We start from the raw sequence: 19,928 nt of genomic DNA, 5'->3' as shown, positions 1-19,928 counted from the left end.
CTGAAAATAAGCAGACAAACTTAATAGTCTAAATGAACATAATTTCGATTTTTATTTCTGCATTCACTCAACAGCATCGATAAAAAATATGTCCAACAGTATAATACCCAACATTTCTCAAACAATGGGGGACAAGACAATGAGCTAAATTGAGCTGAACCAATAATAGAAAGAAAAAAGACATAGTATAGTTTTATTTAGTTTGAGCTATTTCCTCAACAACGTATTTTTATGTTATTTGATGATCTGTCGTTTGGTGAATTAAAAATATTCATTGTTAAAAACTGGAGAAGGAAAAAAATCGGGGTTTGATAAAATTTTATTCTGACTAATTCTACACTATCACTATTGAGTGATCTATTGAAATTGAACATATCTGCCTAGAGAAGGCCAACAAAAATTTAAGAGAGACACGGAATAGAATATGTTTTTGACATATAAAAAATAGGAATATCGCTTAATGATGAACCCCGAAGGAAGAACCGACTCCAAAGAGAAAAACCTTTGAAATAAATTGAAATCTGAATGATTTACCATTGGAATACACAGCAAAAACTAGAAGATTTTTAGAAACTTCAAAATCAACTGTTGGACTGAGTTCATTTAGACTACAAGTAAATGAACAGAACTTACCTGAAAAATGCTCAGAAAGTTGCTCAGCGTACATTTCCACTACCTGAATTGCTTCCTCCTCTGTCAAATCCGGAGTTTCGTATAAAGAAACTGATACCTCTTTACCGTCAAATGAGAAAGATACTTCTCCGTGATCGGCTAAAGTAATAGAGTGATCCCCAGCGGTATCATACATTTGTGAAGTTCTCTCTTCCTGAATGGTCGATAGAGATAGTTGGCGTTCCAATTCAGCGTGTTGATTTCTTGGTTTTTGGTCCTCGAATCCTAATAATGAAGCCGAACTAGCTACAGTTCCCATACAGTTTCTGGCTTCGCACGTATATGTTCCCAAGCAACACGTACCATCCTATATTTAATTATTATACAACATGATTCTACTACAATATGTAACAAGTGATACATTTATATGGTAGTGAATCGGAAGTATCAAATTCACTCTTTACTTGATATAAACTAACATTTTCCTTCCTCTTATTCAGAAAAGAGAGTGAAGAAACAAAATATTCGTATAAATTTTGTTGGAAGCCTTTCAATCTAACAGGTAATATGCCCAAAGAAACAAATATCTTGAGTGTCCCAAAATCATCAACGAAGGATTTTTACCGGATTTGGCATGCCAAAACCACAAACTCGCTTATTGTGTGTAGAGGTTGGGAGCAATATGACCTGGCATCGTCACGAAGCCGAATTAGCTTGGGTAGGTTTACAAAAACTTGGAGCCCTCTTTAAGACTCAAAAGCTCTGTACTCTGCATCAACTTTTTTAACCGCTACAAGAACCGGTATTTTTTGGATAGCATAGAGTATAGATGAAAGGTCGGTGACTTGGCTCTATTTTACCGATAACACCATGTTTTTCCAAGCTGTCCAGCATAATCCCATCTAGAGTAGAATCTGCAAGACCTACTCGACAGGCAGACGTGGCTTATAAACACCTGCAGACGCCCAAAAACAGCAATTTATCGGGACTTCTTTCTTCGGAGAAGTGCAAGCTTGGGGAATCATCTACCAAGGCATAACTTTCCCGAACACTACAACCTTCGGAAGTTCAAGTTTTTATATAAAACAATATAAAAAAACTTATTGAGTATTATTCATAACTCACAATTAATTCTCCTAGAAGCTATTGAGCACAGTTTTTTAACTGAAATGAATCCTCTTTTCTTTTTGATTCGTAAAATTTATTATTTTCATCATATACAGCAAAAGACGATCTCAGTTATTCGAGATATTTGGTTCCTACTGATAATAGGGACAAATTTGGAAGATGTTTTTGACCCATAGATGATTTTTCATCAGTTATAATTCAGAAAAACTCAGCTGTTGCAGTTGTAACCGGAAGAAATAGAAATCATGCTGTTATTAATTCTGATTCATTAAAAAAATATCAATTATTGGGGAACTAGGTTATATTTGGCATTATAATAACTAGAGTAACCTAAATTGTGCCACATTTGTCTATAAATTCAATATGAAAATTGTCAATCATATCTCCTAATTACTCACCTGTCCTGATGTTATTCTATGTATATCACCTGGTTTAAGCTCGATTCCGTCTTTGTACCACTTCAAAACCGGTTGCGGTACTCCTATAACTTTACATTCTAAATTAACGGCACCTTCTTCTGACAACACCGCGCGTAAACATTCCAGAAATTTTGGTTTCCTGAAATGTTTTGGAATGCTTATTTTCAAAAAGCACGATGTAACCGAATGGCCGAAATCATTCGTAGCTACACATTTCCATTCTGCTTGATCGTTGAGTTCTACGGGTCGCAAATCGAGATGGCACACACCGAGATTTTCGCGGAAAACTATATATTTTTCTGGTTCGTTCGTTATCGGCTGATCATCTCTGTACCATGATATGTATGGTAGAGGTGTAGTTACACTCACTAGAATATAAAAATGTTTTAAAACAAAAATGCAGCCTCATAACATAATAGGGTTCTTTTGGATTTTCATTTACCTTGAACGGTGAATCTAAATGGCTCATTTATTTTGGTTTCAGTGCTTTTCAAGCCTTGAATGAATTTAGGAGCTTGGCTTTTGGTAATAAGTTGTTCTCTTTCTTCGTCGTTTAGTTGATTTTCGATATCCTCAACGGTTAACTCAGCTGAGCTCCTAGCTTCTCCCATGCAATTTTTCGCAATGCAGCAGTAAGAACCCAAGGAATTGGTACCTATGGATTGAATAATTTATGAAAGTAGTAATTCCAGTAAAACAGAATTGATTACTTAATCAAATAATAATCAATTTTTAGAATTCAAGATGAGAAATTTGAGGCGACTGTGACTAGAAATAACAATTACCTCATTATTGTTGGCCCAATGTGAAAAATATGTTGGTATATATGGTTAGTTATTACAGCTTCATGATTAGTAATTTCACATAAAGTTATGAGGTATCTTCTGAAACAAATCAAGGGAATTTTCAATTCTGTAACACTTTACCTGTTAATTGATATACGTCGCCCGGCTTAAGCTCTTGTCCATCCTTGAACCACCTCAGTAGCGGTGTTGGAGATCCTACTACTTTGCATTCAAATGACACCAATCCTTCTTCAGTTAATACTGCTTTCAATGTGTCCATAAATTTTGGTTTTCTAAAGTGCTTTGGTACTGAAAAAATAATAATTCATACTATTTATTAAAAAATTCCTGAGATTTCTGATGAAGAAAAGCAGCTGGATTGAAAAATATTCCACTTACTAGAAGAGGTAAAGTAAGGGAGAGATTGGGGACAGAACGGAGAACGAAAAATAGATAAATTATTTAAAAAACTAGAATACATGCTTTTGTGATTAATAAAAACTAAAAAACTTTCAAACCTAAAGATTTCCCATGCTCGTGAGCGTAACAAGGTTCGAAGTCTTTTGCTAATAGGTACCGATAAATATTCTTAGATACTCATATATCGTTCAGCCTTTTTTACTTTTCCTCAAACTCCAATTTAAGAGACATGCTTTTACATAATGTGCAGGTAGTCTCACGAATTTGTATTTAGTTAATGGTGGCAGAATCTTTTGTCTAAATTCCAAACTAGTTGTAGTGGATTATTAAAATGTCAGGTATTATACTATAATAGTGCGGCACTGTACAATGGGTTCCTAATAAATAGCCATCAATTTCGGCACTCGAATTTTATAGATATTAGATTCTAGATTAGATAAGATTAGATTAGATTAGATTATAGATATTAGATATTAGATATTAGATATTAGATATTAGATATTAGATATTAGATATTAGATATTAGATATTAGATATTAGATATTAGATATTAGATATTAGATATTAGATATTAGATATTAGATATTAGATATTAGATATTAGATATTAGATATTAGATATTAGATATTAGATATTAGATATTAGATATTAGATATTAGATATTAGATATTAGATATTAGATATTAGATATTAGATATTAGATATTAGATATTAGATATTAGATATTAGATATTAGATATTAGATATTAGATATTAGATATTAGATATTAGATATTAGATATTAGATATTAGATATTAGATATTAGATATTAGATATTAGATATTAGATATTAGATATTAGATATTAGATATTAGATATTAGATATTAGATATTAGATATTAGATATTAGATATTAGATATTAGATATTAGATATTAGATAGATATAGATATTAGAACCTGATCGTGTGTGTGAGTAAAACAAACATCTAGTCAAAAGATTCTGTTACATGAGATCCTGGTGACACTGATGGTACGAATTTATGAAATTATTTTATTGTCATTAAAAATTTATGTGTAGAATATTTAAAATTTTGAAGTGTTTGAAAATGAAGTTCAATGATTTATACATATATAAAGCATATCAAATTTGGTAAGGAAGATAGACTAGATAATATCAAAAAACGTGTGTACGTGAATAGAAGAAAATCAGTAAACAGTAAGTGGAATACCTACATTTAATGATATATACATATTTCAATGCATAATAAGAACAAAAAGAATTGAAATTGAAACTTGAAAGACTATATGTACCAAACAATGCGAAATGTAGTAGGTATGCTGTTGAAGGGACAATCAATTGGTACAGTGATGTTTTAAAGACAAAATTTCTTAATATGATCAGACTGTACAGTTTTTTGTGATGCTTGAATAATAATAGGAATTGAAGACATAATATCACAATAAATAGAATAAAGTTAATGGACGTCCCGAATAGTTTAAATATATTTGGGAGTTTGAAATAAACTTACTTATCATATTAATATTACATGTTGAAATGGAAACGACGCCAGTTTCACTAGTCGCGACGCATTTCCATTCACCTTGGTCAGCTGCTTCGGTCGGTTTCACTTCAAGCATATACCCTCCAATACCATCTGCCATTTGCTTGTACCTACTCCCCGGCATTTGATCATCAATTTTTCCTTCTGAGTTATACCAATGAATCGATTTTGGCCAAGGAGGTACAGACACTGTAAATTAGTAACGTGAGTAGCAATACTACAAATTGGAATGAAAAATTTTGTTGACATCGCTATAACAGAAATTTCATCTATTTTTTGCTTTTAGTTTTATAGTTTGAATACCTAGATGAAAAATCTTTCTTACTGATAAAATAAGTAGAAAAGTATACAGTTTACTATGTATGAATACATCACTTACCTTGGCATGTTAGTAATATTGAATCGCCTATTTTTATCGTTTCGTCTTGTAAATCTCGTGTAAATTTGGGTGGAGGTCCGGTCGGCAAACTGAAGATAAAATAAATGAATTTTTGTAGGGTTCAATAAAAACTTGATGAGATTCATCCTTTTTTATGGTTGGATTATACGAGGAATGATAACATGGTTACGACTCAAATTGGAAAACTTATATTTTCAGTAGACAGTAAATATGAAAGAGGCATACTTCATCTCTTCTCGATATGATCTATTAGTCTGCTGACACAACAATTTCTGCATTGCTTTCACATTATAATCTTGTCAAAGTGGCACAATAACAAGCTGCTTTGAGGGTTTGGCCATGCTTGAAACCACGGCCGGCTTGGACTAAAGACAAGGCCATGGGTATTGGCAATTATTCCACAAGCTCATGAGACAAAAAAGCATGAAAACTCTCATATTAAAGTGCACCATTTTCAACTGCAGCATACAAACTATGTTTACGCCAACTGATACCCTAATGTTCCTAAAAGACTTTACAACGGAAACACAATTTCTAATCCAATATAAAACCCGAGTCCCCACAAAATTACCAATCTGAATGAGAGCATACCTGCAGTATCGAAGTCGTTCAATCGGATTGCTTGGAGAAACTCAGTTCTCAGACAAGACTGAATCTTCAGGCAGGCATAAAAAACCTACCTTATCCAACGCCTGCTCCCCAGGCCAGCCAAGATCCTGCTAAGCCTTAATATTACTACTCCACCCCTAGTCACCATCCTGACTTAAGTCTATCCCGATTTTACCGGATGACATCAGACTTTTATCTAATAAAGATTATTTATACCTAAAAGAGTTTCTCGAATAATTCTATTTTAGAAAGTGAATTTCTAGAAATTGGTTCTAAAAAAACAATATAAACATGTAAAAAACAATATGAAAAGTTTCCGTTCGTCAAACTTCAGAATCTTCCATTATAACCGAACAAGACCGGCTTCACGGTCCATGTGGTGGACGAGTTGGTAACATGTGATCGCAGCATTAATTAAATTCACCGTAACATATGTAAATAAAAACGAAATATGGAATAGAACATAAAAACTGGAGACAAAGAAATTAAGTAAAATGGAAATCACGATTATATTATCGTTACTATCGTTAATAACATCAAATACTTACCTTTCTGTTGGCTTAAGTGATGCATCTTTATTATCGATTACGTGTACTTTGGAACTGGAAATAGCTTTCCCCATACAATTAACAGCTTCGCACGTGTATACTCCAAGAGATGTCAAATCGTTGGGATCGGCAGTTAATGCAAATACATCTCCAGCGTGAATTTCATTACCATCCTTGAACCAGCGGAGTGTGGGTGTTGGTACCCCTACGACCTTGCACTCCAATGAGACAGTACCTTGTTCGGTGAGAAGAGCACGAAGTTCTTCCAGGAACTCTGGTGCTTTGTATGTCTTTGGTACTGGAAAATATTATTTTCAAGCAAATATTTTTTAACATCTAACAAAATGATAATGATATATTGAGAATCATTTATTTATAACTACCTAGAACGTTGAGATGACATGAACTGGATGCTTGTCCACATTTGTTCTTCGCTGTACAGGTCCATCGGCCCATATCTTTAATAGTAACAGGGGCGACATCTACACAATGAAACCCTCCTTCGTTAACCAATCTATATCTCTCTCCTTCATTGATTCTTAGTTCGTTTTTTAACCATTCTACCTAGAATAGGAACAAATTATTGGTACGATTGGATTGGATCATTAGATTCTGATACTATTAGAAATATCGTACAATGCATCATCAAAGTAAAGAGATCTGAATACAATAAATCTTATTCTGTATTGAGGTATTCAACATTTGTATGAATTAGTAAGGTACATCCACAAAGAAGACTTTGAAGACAGATCCGAAGGTCTGTGTTGAGAAGCTGTATTATGAAGAATATATTCGATGGTTACTTTGGCACTTCAAATTCATATTTTTATTAATCCAACCCTTTTTGTTATCAAATAGTACTGGATCAAATAGATCGCTTTAATTTTTACTATACTTCCAGCTGAAATGTATAATAAAAGGATGTAAAAGCAATATTTGAGCTTAAGTATACTTACTACCAAATCACTATTGCTCCTTATTTCCACCAAAAATCTAGTTCTAGTTCCAACTTTGACGGACAAATTATTAAGTCGTCTAAGGAACGCCGGAGGTTCATCACCGTCTTTATCGCAAACACCAACCCTTAGTTCGACATCTCTAGAAGCAGAGCCTAGAGGTGACCTCGCTGTTATTGTGTAAAGGCCAGCGTCATCTTTATGAACGTTATCCAATGCCAGTTGGATAGTGTTATTATTGATTCTGAGTTGTCTTCTTCTTTCTGGTACGATGGGTGCGCCTCCATCTTTTGACCTGAAAAAAATGATAAGTTTTGGTCATACATGCACACGAGAACTGCTACTTAGTTTGAGATGGACAAATAAAAATAAATATTCATTATCGGATATGGCTTTATTGTTTCTCTATATTTTTCCCATTAAGATAATAGAAATACATTTTTTCATTCGTTTGAACTAATTGTCGAGGCATTTTTTCCATTCTGATTGAGGAACCTTCAAAACATGTGATTTGAACACATCAACCTCTTCTCCAGGAGTAGAAAAACGTTGACTTCGCAATTTATTTTTAATCTGCGGAAATAAGAAAAAATAATTGGGTACCAATCAAGGACTGTACGGCGGATGATCCATCAAGTCGATGTTTTGATCGTTCAAAAACGTTTTTGTTTGAACTGATGTATGTGATCTCGCATTATCGTGGTGGAAAATAAATAATTTATTTTCTACTATTGGTCTTTCTGATTTTTTTCGAACACTTCTGGCAATCAACTGCTGGTTTACCATTCGTTTACCATTTCTTTGCACCAATCGATATGAGCTTGTTTTTGAGCAATTGTCACATCATGCGTTAGTCAACGTAAACAAGTGCCTTCGGTAGCCAAATGTTCATGCAATATTGAATGTATACTAGTAGAAGTATTGTCCAATTATGCCTCAAGCTTACAGTATGTCACTTTATGATCTTGAAATATCAGTTTACGCACAACATCGATGTTTTCTGGCACAACTGCCGATTTTCGACGACCTTCACTAAATTCATCTTATAGCGAAGTGCGACCAATTTTATGTCAATATCAGATTTGACATATTCATATCAGTGTTGCCATATCTTAAAACTTAACCAGCAACCATCGTACAACCTATACTGACAGGTTTTCTATTCTTATCGTGGCTTTAGAGCGAATGGTTTTTAGTATTTTTTTGTCAACCATTTTATTTTGTTCGTCGGTCCATATTGTTTTTTTCTGAGAGAGAATAATGTATAGAATATGATGCATAAGCGAAAACTGTGTTCTACTGAATAAATCAGATATTTTAGTTTATCAAATAAAAATTTTATTATTATTTCTGACATTGGCATATATTGCTCTGGATTATTCTGACTTAAATTCAATACTTCTGATTCTAAACGCTAGACTAAATAAATAGAGCATTCTTAAGATAAACATTGGTATTGCGACAAACCCAAAATAAATTAATTACATGTATATGAACTCGACTGAATAGTTTTACCCATTATCATCACTAACTATAGACTGGATACCAGCCAAAACCGTTCCGATTCTTATAATGTGATTTGTATTATAATAATTTTCATTTCTAGAACTAAATTTGAAGGTTGTTAGTATTACTAATTTTATCTTAGAAAATAGAGAAATATTTTTCCTCGAAATCGACAGAAAAGTGAAACATCAATGCCGATTGGTCGATAGAAAGTAAAATTGCTTTTCAGTACCTAGGCACTGAAGTAACTTGTTAAATTAACTTAATGTTTGACGGCAGTTTGACATAATAATCGTACTCTGAACGTGTTTTCATATGAATGCTATTTGAATTGTTTACAGATACTTAAAACATTCATCATGGTGTAAAATGGAATTAAATGGTGGATATTTTCGTGCGATGATTTTCTATTATTTTGGATGTGGATTAAACCAACAACAGCGTGCCTATCAACTCGCTTCGACTTTAGGTCATGAAGCACCATCTTGAACCACCTCGCTTCGCTGGTTTTCCGAATTCAATTGTGGTCGTACTTCGCTACAGGATGAATTCCTGAAAGTCGTCTATCGCCTGTTTATTCGGAAAAACTGGATATGTTCCTACCGTTTCATTGGATCAACCAAAACCAACAATACTGAATGGTACACCAGCACTTGTATTCCAGAAATGTTCGAAAAAAATCAGGGAAACCATTCGAATGGAAAAAATGCCTCGACAATTTGTTGAAACGCATGCAAAAGTGAAATGATCTCAATGAAAAATATTTTGAAAAGGAATAAAGCATTATCCAATTATAAATATTTGTCTTTCTCAGAACTTAAGTAAACACGACAAGCAGCTTACAATCTTATGAAGTTACGAATTATTATACTTCAATATAAATAAATGGGAAGAAATAAGATTCACATGCCGATTTTCTAAAATTATTCAGCTGTGTAGTTAAGCGGGGCACTATTCCGCTCGCTTCAATTTTAAGTATTTTTGAGACTGAACGATGTTGAAAAAAATATAATATGGAACGCAGTCCTAAAGTTTCTTTTTGTATGACTTCAGTGCCTTGATACATAAGTAACTATTTTTCATAAGAAAACTTTTCTTTCCGGTCCATCTATTTTTCCAAATCTTTCCAAGAAGACCAACAAATGATTGTTAATCGAAAGAAATGGATGAAAAGACTAATTATAGTATTATTTACTTTGAATTTTTCAATTACTATTCACAGGAATGAAGTTAAATTTTTCATGTGATTTACAATTTTCTTGGCTTAATTCGTATATAACTTTTAATGAAATAAATTTCTACTCAAAATTTTTATGTGAAAATAATACAGTTGTCTCAATTTTTTAATAATGCAGACAGTTAAAATGTAGGAGCGGCATATGAGAAAACAAAAATAATCCGTATCAAACTCATAATTCTTTCGGGGTGACTTTAATTACTGGACTGAAACTACACGATATTGCTTTTGCTCGTTGGATTTTATATCAATGTCACCCTAAAGCTTTTTTTATTTTATTTCAATGTCATCCTAAAACTTCTTTTTAAAATTTTTCTCTTGAGTGTGCATTTTAACGATAATTAAAAATTATACACCAACCAAAGATATCCCAATTTAAAATTTTCTTTTATTCTTCATTAAATAAAAGTTTTTCTTCGAACCAAATAAATAAAAGCTGCCACATGCAAATTTAAATATAGACTTGAAAATTTCTTGCATGACTACCGAAGGAAAACAGTTTATAGTTCAAATACATCAACAGGTTTTTCATAATTGGGGAAAATTTGTATGTTATTCTTAGGTTTGATGGATTTGGGAATACAGCGATAATGTCATCATTATCAACTTTGAATTTATTGTCTTTTAATAATTTAGAAGCTTTAAGGGTAGTTTACACAGTGCCAGTTGCTGGGCTGGTCAGTAAACAGTAGCTGTACTTGGCGAGTGGGGACCAAAATATGCAGTTGCTCACCCGTTTACACCTAGTTAAGTAGCTGTACGGTATCAAAATTCTGCGAGACAGTGAGCTTGCGGGTCACAAACAAAATATGTCGAAAGTAAAAATTGCGATACGCAAGGTAATACAATCTTTTTCCTTAATTTTGTGCGATGAGTTGATTAAAGAAATGGAAAGTGATCTGAAAAGAAAAAGAAAAAGACGGATTCGGGTCAGAAATTGGTTGCAAAATAAATCCTCAGGAGCTACAAGCATGATTATGAAAGAGCTATATTATCAGGACCCTTGTGAATATCAAGCTGTTATGCGATTGACGCCTTCACAGTTCGAAATTCTCTTAAATTTAATTACTACAGGTATTCAACGCTGTGACACATTTATGCGTAAAGCTATCCCAGCTAGAGTGAATCTAGAAATAACCTTGACTTTTCTGGCCATTTTATAGAAGGCTTATAAATGTCGTCTGTACCACTACCACTTTTCTTACTTTTCTCAATTTTTATGAGTTCTTGGTTATATGTTGAACGCAAATTTTTAATTTTTTTAGTTACATCTTTCTCAGTGAATCCTGGGATATTCATTTCTTTAGCAATATGCTGTAACGAAGTTCTCCGTGCATCTCTATTTTTATATTCCGAATCGAACAAATTCCATAAATTTTCTTGGTCTCCATACAGGTTAACGAATTTCACGTTTTCTTGGCCGCTCCAACGTTCCGCCATTTTAAGAAGTTCAGCGAGCGCGCCGTCGCGTCGTGTCTACTGTCTAGCAAGGTACTGTACTCGCCGTTCAAATTAAACGAATAGGATGCGAGCTACTGGCTTAATGTCTCGTGGGGGAAGGCAAGGGGCCAGTTAAATCAAAAAATCTTGGAGTTACTCGCATTCAGTAGCTGCCCATCCTTGAAGAGACAGTAGCTCGGCGGATCCATTTAAACGGTAACAATAGCTGGCATACAGTTACTTGCCGTCTCAACTGACCCGTTAGCTCGCACCGTGTAAACTCGCCTTTACTCTCAGATATTTTTACTGACTTACAAGTTGCCGATTTGTATACGTTTCGAATTAGCGAATGTTAGTAATTGAATTAGAATCCTGCAGAATCCAGAATCAGTTACAATATTTCCAATGCTTCGAAAATAATCGATTAAATTAAATAAAATAAATCTTGAGGTTTTTTTATCACGATTACGACAAGTGGTATTCGTTACGATAATAATAGTTGTTTATGCAACAAGTGAGTAATACTTTTTATTTTGTTTTATTTGTTTATTTTTTATTGAGTCGTCTACATAACCCTCAGAAACTGTGTTGGATTTCCACCCACCGTGACTCTTCAATTGAATTTTATCACCACTGGAATCCACTAATAGAGACGCAGAAGAGCGTCGAAATGTATGCCCATGGTAGTTTTTTTGGATTAGGTAAAATCAAATATGTTGCGATAAGGGAATTTTTGAAAAGGTATTGATTCCTAATATCAAGAAATAAAAGTGTGAGAGTTTATCGGAGAAACGAATTGACATGAAAAAGTAAGGGTTCACAGCCCACTATTGAATGAATAAAAAAAAACGTGAATATTATAACGGACGTAGAAAAAAATTAATTTTCGCTTCTTACAGAATATAGAAAACTGTTTAAAGTGTATTTCTACGTTTTCGGCGTGTTAAGAGGCATTTTAGCTTAAATGGATTCGCTTAGTTCTAAAGTTTAAGCTATTCCGATGCGATTCATTATCATATTTGAAGGTTTTTCAAATTTCTTGAGCAATTTCAAAAGTTTGTTATTATCACAACACACGTTATAGTACTTCAAAAAATTACGTCGCCAAACGTATAATTGCTTATCCATACGTGATAACTATGATTTTCAATTTATTCTCACTAATTTTTTCATGAATATATAACATATAAATACTGATTTATTCATGATGTGAGTGATGTTTTATTTAGTGAGTGAAAAAGCTGCAAAAACAAAAAGGAAATCAGTTTTAACACAAATGTCATGCAATGTTTTTGTATAACTGCCCCATTTTGAAAATAAAATAGGCAAATTTAGAATGACATTAAACTTGGAATTTCAAATAATCATAAGGATGTTTTGAATGGCAAACGTTGCCAATCAACAAAATGCTTGTTTACAATTGAAAAAGACGTTCTCATTTAAATTTAAAGTGCGCTCTTGTTCAATTTTTGTCTTTGGTTCGTGACCGCTTAATATGTTTGTCGGTAGTGGAATAATTGATTGAAGTGTTGATTCTAGCTTCTACAAACATCAATAAAACGGAAATCGAACAATAGAAAACCAAAAAAAAAACTAAAAGAGATATATTAAGACAGTATGCCAAAATTACACATAATGATGTTTGTACAGTTTTTTAGTAGTTGTACACAAAGTCCTGTTTAGATTCTTCGAATCTATTATGATGTTTTGTTTTATTGTCAGTTGGCATCGAGCCACAAGCAGGTGTGTCGAGACGTAAGGTATACATAAGTACCTACTTACCTAATTCACTTTGTACCGCTAACCGACAGAAAGTTCATTGCTGGTTAATATTAACTTAAGTCAAAGCTCGTGTCTAAGCGATGAATTTATTTCCATGGACTCAATAAATTGAACAAATATAAAATTCGAAGGAAGAAATATTATATTAAAGGCATTCCTTATTCATACATTATAGAAATAATGTGTTTCAGAATGAAAAAATTTCCGTTTTTTATATATAACAAAGCGTATAATCAGAATCATTTTCCCTCCCATTGGTTTTTTATCAACAATTTTAGGGATTTTATGCTTGAATGTAAATTTTTGCTACTAAAAAAGAAACAATTTTCATCAATTCAAAATAGATGCATCTCAAAATTTATAAAACATAGTTGAAATTTTTGCTAGAATTGCTCATTTGAATAATTTCTATAAATTCTTTTTCCTTTATTTATTACTTTTTTTCATTTTTTATGATTGAATGTGTTTTTCGTCTTATCATGGTTTGTTATTGCTGTTTTTTGGCCATATTGATGATTTTGAAAGCTATTTTTCAAATAGTGAAAAATTTGATGTAAATACTAAATATTATTATCATTTTGAATAATTTGAAAGATCCTTCCACATATGTTGAATGTATTCAATATATGTTCTATTATTTGTTAAATACGTTATATATCCTTTTTTGATATAAATATTTCATCTTCTTGTACGTTTTGCTTCTCCAATATCTGTGAATCTAGATTTAGAATCTGACAAAGTTAGCTTATTAGATTATGATTAGCTTATGATTAGATAGGATGTCGACCGCTCGGATGATATCAAAGATATAAAAACCGGTCGCGGGATTACGTTTTTCTCCAGTTATAGAATCGGTAATCGAGAATTCGAATACTTGTAACCGAAAAAGCTGTTTCTAGGAATCTTAGAAAGCACATATACCATCTGTATCAGTTGATAATGTCAAGTTCATATTTTAAAGACGAAAGCATTTTTTTTACGTATACAGCAAGCACAATAGGATGAATCTTATTACAAAGAGATGCCTGTGGATATTGATCATGAACATCTGTATGTTGTACAGTTCGGGAAAGACGTGCACTTCTTCTAAGAAAGGAGTCCCAATAAATTGACGTTATGGACGTTTGCAGACGAACTAGGTGTTCATTAGCCTATCGAGTAGATCTTGCAGATTCTGCTCTAGATAGGATTATGTTGGACAGCTCGGAAAAGCATCTGCCGTTGTAGTATCAGTAAAACAGAGTCAAGTCAGTGACTTTTCAACTATGCTCTATGCTGTCCAAGTTTCTGGTCAACTCTGGCTTGCCTATAAGTGGAATTGCTCTCTTCTGTATAGAGTAAAGCATCCTTAAGGTATGCTTGGGAGTCGAGCTTCAAATGTGCGAGCAATACTCAAAGATTAAAGAAACTGGGGCCTTGGAAAGGATTAAACGCTGCAGCTAAGAGTATACATTTATTGTGGTGGAGATATTTTATGTCCAGACGAGACTAAATCCCGAGCCGAAAGCCGGCTTACTTTGTAAAAACAGCAGCCTAGTTCCTATCTGCATTAAACTCAATTAGATTGCTCCTACACCACTTCTGAATATTTTCAAGATCTGTATTGCTGGTAGTGATTTGTTGCTACCTTCGGTTCTGAATTTGAATGACAACACCAGTGACTATCGTCAGAAAAACTAGAGATCGTGCTTAAAATTTTCTCAAGTAAGTTGTTGATGTATAGGAAAAATAGATAAGTTGACAAAATGTGACCAACGATAGCCAGCTGGATAAATCGATCTTTATCCAGCGTCTCAATTTATTTGGATTGCTCTTGATTCTCCATATATCTTTATAGCTTCAGTCAATACGTTGGTAACATGAACCAGGAGATCCCCAGTTGATCTATGTGTAAGAAAGCCGTATTGATGGTCGTTGATTTTTTTTGCAAAATCAAAATATCGCAAGATTTGCTGGTTAACGACTTTCTACATGTCCTTTTTAATGGCTGGGACTAAGGCAATTGGACTGTAGTTGTTGAAAACCGTCTTAACCATAAATTCAAATCATTGAATTCTATATTCAAGTATTCTATATCTTGATATATTTCGTACAGCACCTTTAATTTTTTATTTATTAGACTTCTATTTTATAGTTTTATTGATAAATTATTTTGATTTTAGGTCTCCATCAATCAAATTTTCGTTTAAAAGCATATAACATTGACGTTTCGACTACTTTTTTCTTTTAATGCTGTCGAAACGCCAATATTTCATGGTTTTAAACGAACTTTTAATTGATAGAGACCTAAAATCAAGATAATTGATCACCAAAACTATATATATATATATATATATATATATATATATATATATATATATATATATATATACGATCTCTATTTTTATTTTTAAGCAGATACAAACACATACAATCCGTAGGCACACTGCCAAAAAAACCAACGTATGTAAGTAAGTCCAGCTTCCCAAAAAATAAAGTTTAGGTCACGAATAAATCAGTAAATCGATGAAAGCGTATTTCAAAATACGGGTACACTAATAAACTAATCTAATAACAACACGATCACATAGTTATTACAATATATTTTTTTAAATTATAACATAACATATATAATATCAACCATCAATAATTGAATCGTTTTCTAAAGTTACGAGAAACATTTTAACAGTCAAAACAGTGAGAAAATAAAATTCAATTCAAGTTTGAATGAATGAAAGCTTTAAACGTGAATTCTGGCAGGATCTCAAAATTCAATATCACCATAGGTTTTTTGTGTTCAATGTCTAAATGTTCTTAGGCATATAATGCCACTCATATACACAATGGATATTTCCCTTAATAGAATATTTGATGAAGTACAAAATAGGATAAGGGTTGGAGAAGAGAAAAAAATGTCTAATTCTCTTGAAAACACAAAGACATAAAATTATTGAGCTTGCGACAATATTTAAAGAAAAAATTACAGAATAAAGTTAATTAGGATAGTTAATCAGTTCGAGAAATTTTACTTTGAACTATGATGTATACGAGTGTAAGTGAAAAATTACTCACACACTCTTTTCTACAACTACTAAGTAAAGTGTACAATAGATACTTCTTTGAGCGGTCCAAAGAAATGAATGTTTGAAATTTTGAGATCTCAGTATAGTGCATTTTTCTTCACAAAAGGAGAACATGGTGTATCTACTTGAAAGAAAGGCGAGGAAAGCCATAAGGAGCACAAGCTAAACAAAAAAGGAAATCAGAGAAGGAAATAATCTTCATAAATGTCGATATTTTTAATAAATCAACTTCAAATGTAAAATCTTTGGTTTTACTTCATCGAAAAGAAACATAGATATCAGCTCAATAATATCATCATAATGAAAATCGAAATATTTCCCAAAGACTAGCAATTAGAAATGATATCACCAATAGCCAAGAATGTAGTTATTACAGAGCCATTACCTTATTAAATTTTGGAGCGAAAATAATTGCCAGATTCATTGGAATGAGAAAATCTTGAAACAACCCAAGAGAAACTCAGTTTGGAATCTGACCCAATAGATGAACACAAGACGCTATATTCATACTGAGATAAACAGCGGAGGAAACCAAACAGACTCAGACAGAGTAGTCTATTAAATCCACTGGAATACACAATCTTTGATATGGCTATAAAAGAAATAGAAATAAATGACATGGTCATATTTACAAAAGACTGAGGAACAATGAATCAAAATTTCGAATTGTACAAGCAAACGATTATAAAATACAGTATGAATGTAAATAACACGAAGATCATAAGAACATAAACAAAAGACACACGATATTAAAATAGAAAATAGTCAAATAGAACAAATAAAATTATTTAACGCGATAAAAACATATTTTCCTGGGAACAATACGAAATAAGTGTGAAAATTTATGAATCTATACCCATACTAACATATGATTCCGAAAGATGGACAACGGCCGAAAGTCACAGGAAAAATGTGAACAACACTGGATTAGACCACATCAAAAACAGAACATACAGCAGATGTTAAATACAACAATACATAGAAGAAAATCAACTAAGATAGTTCGGACATGTGAATAATAATTGTCGAATATTTTCATGCTTACTTGTTTATTTAACCAATGGATAATCTTTGTAATGTAAATACGAGTACAATGTAAAATAAAGTTGTCTACGTAGTATGTATTAAGAAATTTTGTGCAGTCTCACCCACTAGAAATAGATCCGTAACACCCTTGAGCATGTTTTCCAGTAGAACACGAACAACAGCTACTGATATTTTGGCCCATATCACATTAATCACAAAAGTACCAAAATATCATCATTGAACAACGACATTACGTCTCCAAATAATAAACAAAAATTCAAACGCATCCATAAGTCGTCTCTCGATTAACTAAATTTTCACGCTCGAGAAAAACATAGATACCGAAATAGATTTGGTTTATTATTATGTCAAGGAATTTATATCGAAAGCGACACAAACGCTTTTCAGTTTTTTCAGATGTCGAAGAAAAAAAAAGGAACTAACTACTGGCGTTTACGTAGCCACCTCAACGACTGTATAAAAAGTTGGAAAATAGTTTTCTATATGCCAAGGAGATGAGCGTATTCGGTTGGCCTTATGATTATTTTTACCGAATGCCATGAATGTGAACCTGGTTTGTTAATGTTAGTTGAAAATATTAATGGTTGATTTTATACCAAATGACATGTTTTCCATTCATTATTGCAAGTTTGTTTTCAAACTTCACATCACTGATTAAAATAAGCAATTGTATAGTTCTACAGGGTGTTTCCAAAAAGGTGATCCCGTCTCTAGGATAGATAGAAAACTGAAAAAAATTGGGGTTTGCTCAGTACCAAATTTTCGTAACGTCCTCCGTATTCAGGATGAGGGGCGTTGAAGAGAAAAAATACAATTTAACCAAATACACGATTTACGATTTTGCCGCAACTACTAGTAAAGAATTTCTTTTTATATCTGGCTCTCATAGAGGGAGCTAGTTACACGGCTTGTACCAAGTACTAATGAATTTTTCAATACTAGATTTATTAAGCAAAATTTGAAGTGAACCTGAACTGATCATTTAATTTCACACCAAAAAGGTACGCTTCATAAAACTCGATATTATGATATTGCATACGGTGGATTTAAGCAATACCGTCCGAAGAAATCAAAAATTCTCACAAGAGACCAAATCGATACGAAGACAAAGCTCCAGCGTAGTTTTCGCATCTTTCCAAACTACGTCAAGTATTACCGCAAATATGCAGCATTACGCTCTCCCAGCACTTCTCATCGACACTTTTTTGTGAAGTTCGTTAACAATAAATGTACTATTTAACCAGGTGGAATAAAAATGGCCAATAATTATAATAAGTAGCAGCAATACATGTCAAGATGCTTTAAGAAATTCGTTATCTTCGTAAGGAGTGTGCAACAGCAATTGTTGTAGTGGCAGTGTTGATATTACTATATACAAAAGAAATAATGTTAATGTTAAATGTGCAGACTTTCCTAATTATGCTTCAGAAATTAACTTTGGTCACTATAAATGAATGAATAATTCCAAAACATTTTGATTTTTTTAAAATTATTCCTACTTTCAGTTTTTTTTAACTAGTGTTAAATGTATTTATACGCATGCTTTGTTTTAAATGTTTATAATCATGTCAGCTTGCATTAAGAACGTCTTTTTTAACGTAAATTGTATGAAAAAGTTTTTTTTATAATCAGTTTTTCAACATCAATAAATTTCTCACTTGAAGAAACCAAAAAAAATTTGACGGAAAAAAAATAACGAAGCATTTTGCCTCAGCGGCGTCTTATTGTTAAATAAAGTTTATTTACGATAGACATTAATCTTATTATAGAATTTTTGAATCAATATCGGTTTTATTGGGATTACTAAAGCTTTTAAACAATTACCTGGAAAATTGGAAAAAAATTGTTGTACAGTTGTAATCCTTATAGCAGAAGCTGCAGTGAGTATGACTTTTTAGTTATCAATATCGATGAAAAACTATATGAATAGAGGAAATGTATATATGGTCTGATAATTTCCTGGCCATAACAAATTTTTTTTTTTCGGACACCCCCATAACTTATGAATTAATTTCAAATTCCAACTTTTATTCGACTATTTTTGCCTGCTCCCGTCTACTTAGTTCTCCCTTATAACTAAATCAATGTTCACATTTTGGTCCATATTTTTCATGTGTAATACAGATTCGCATTTGAAAAATAGAAATTGATGGCGAGCATAATAAAAGCAACGTTGAATTTGAGATAGTATTCTCTGTTTCATGCTTCTCCATCCAGATCTATATTTTATACACTTTAGGGAAAAAAGTAGCTTTCAATCCCTGTTTTTAGGGTCTTTTTTCCCCTTGGCACTAAATTTTTACTTCAATTCCCTCAGATTAAATTTACTAGTAATAATATATTTTACAACGTCGCATATACAGGGTTTGTTTTCTCATGTTCGCGATTCATTCTTCCACTAAAGTTTCATTTCATATGAAGGTCTTTTTCATCT

At 32.6% G+C, this 19,928-nt stretch overlaps 1 protein-coding gene across 3 annotated transcripts in view; it reads right to left on the bottom strand.

Moving 5' to 3' along the window:
* LOC130445048 (uncharacterized) overlaps positions 1-19,928 on the bottom strand; it is a 140,780-nt gene that overhangs the window by 109,617 nt on the left and 11,235 nt on the right. For 2 of the 3 annotated variants that reach the window (XM_056780532.1, XM_056780534.1), the window contains exons 3-11: positions 7,421-7,715; positions 6,848-7,028; positions 6,465-6,762; positions 5,287-5,375; positions 4,875-5,096; positions 3,086-3,253; positions 2,602-2,814; positions 2,139-2,527; positions 634-979 (exon numbers count right to left, since the gene is read on the bottom strand). In XM_056780532.1, coding sequence (XP_056636510.1) covers positions 634-979; positions 2,139-2,527; positions 2,602-2,814; positions 3,086-3,253; positions 4,875-5,096; positions 5,287-5,375; positions 6,465-6,762; positions 6,848-7,028; positions 7,421-7,715 — 2,201 coding nt within the window. Of the gene's footprint in view, positions 1-633; positions 980-2,138; positions 2,528-2,601; positions 2,815-3,085; positions 3,254-4,874; positions 5,097-5,286; positions 5,376-6,464; positions 6,763-6,847; positions 7,029-7,420; positions 7,716-17,595; positions 17,951-19,928 lie in introns of those variants that run through there. The other variant, XM_056780533.1, reaches the window with a different exon arrangement.

Source organism: Diorhabda sublineata, chromosome 6 (genome assembly GCF_026230105.1).
Source record: "Diorhabda sublineata isolate icDioSubl1.1 chromosome 6, icDioSubl1.1, whole genome shotgun sequence".
Taxonomy (NCBI): domain Eukaryota; kingdom Metazoa; phylum Arthropoda; class Insecta; order Coleoptera; family Chrysomelidae; genus Diorhabda; species Diorhabda sublineata.
This window is presented reverse-complemented; position numbering and strand designations above follow the sequence as displayed.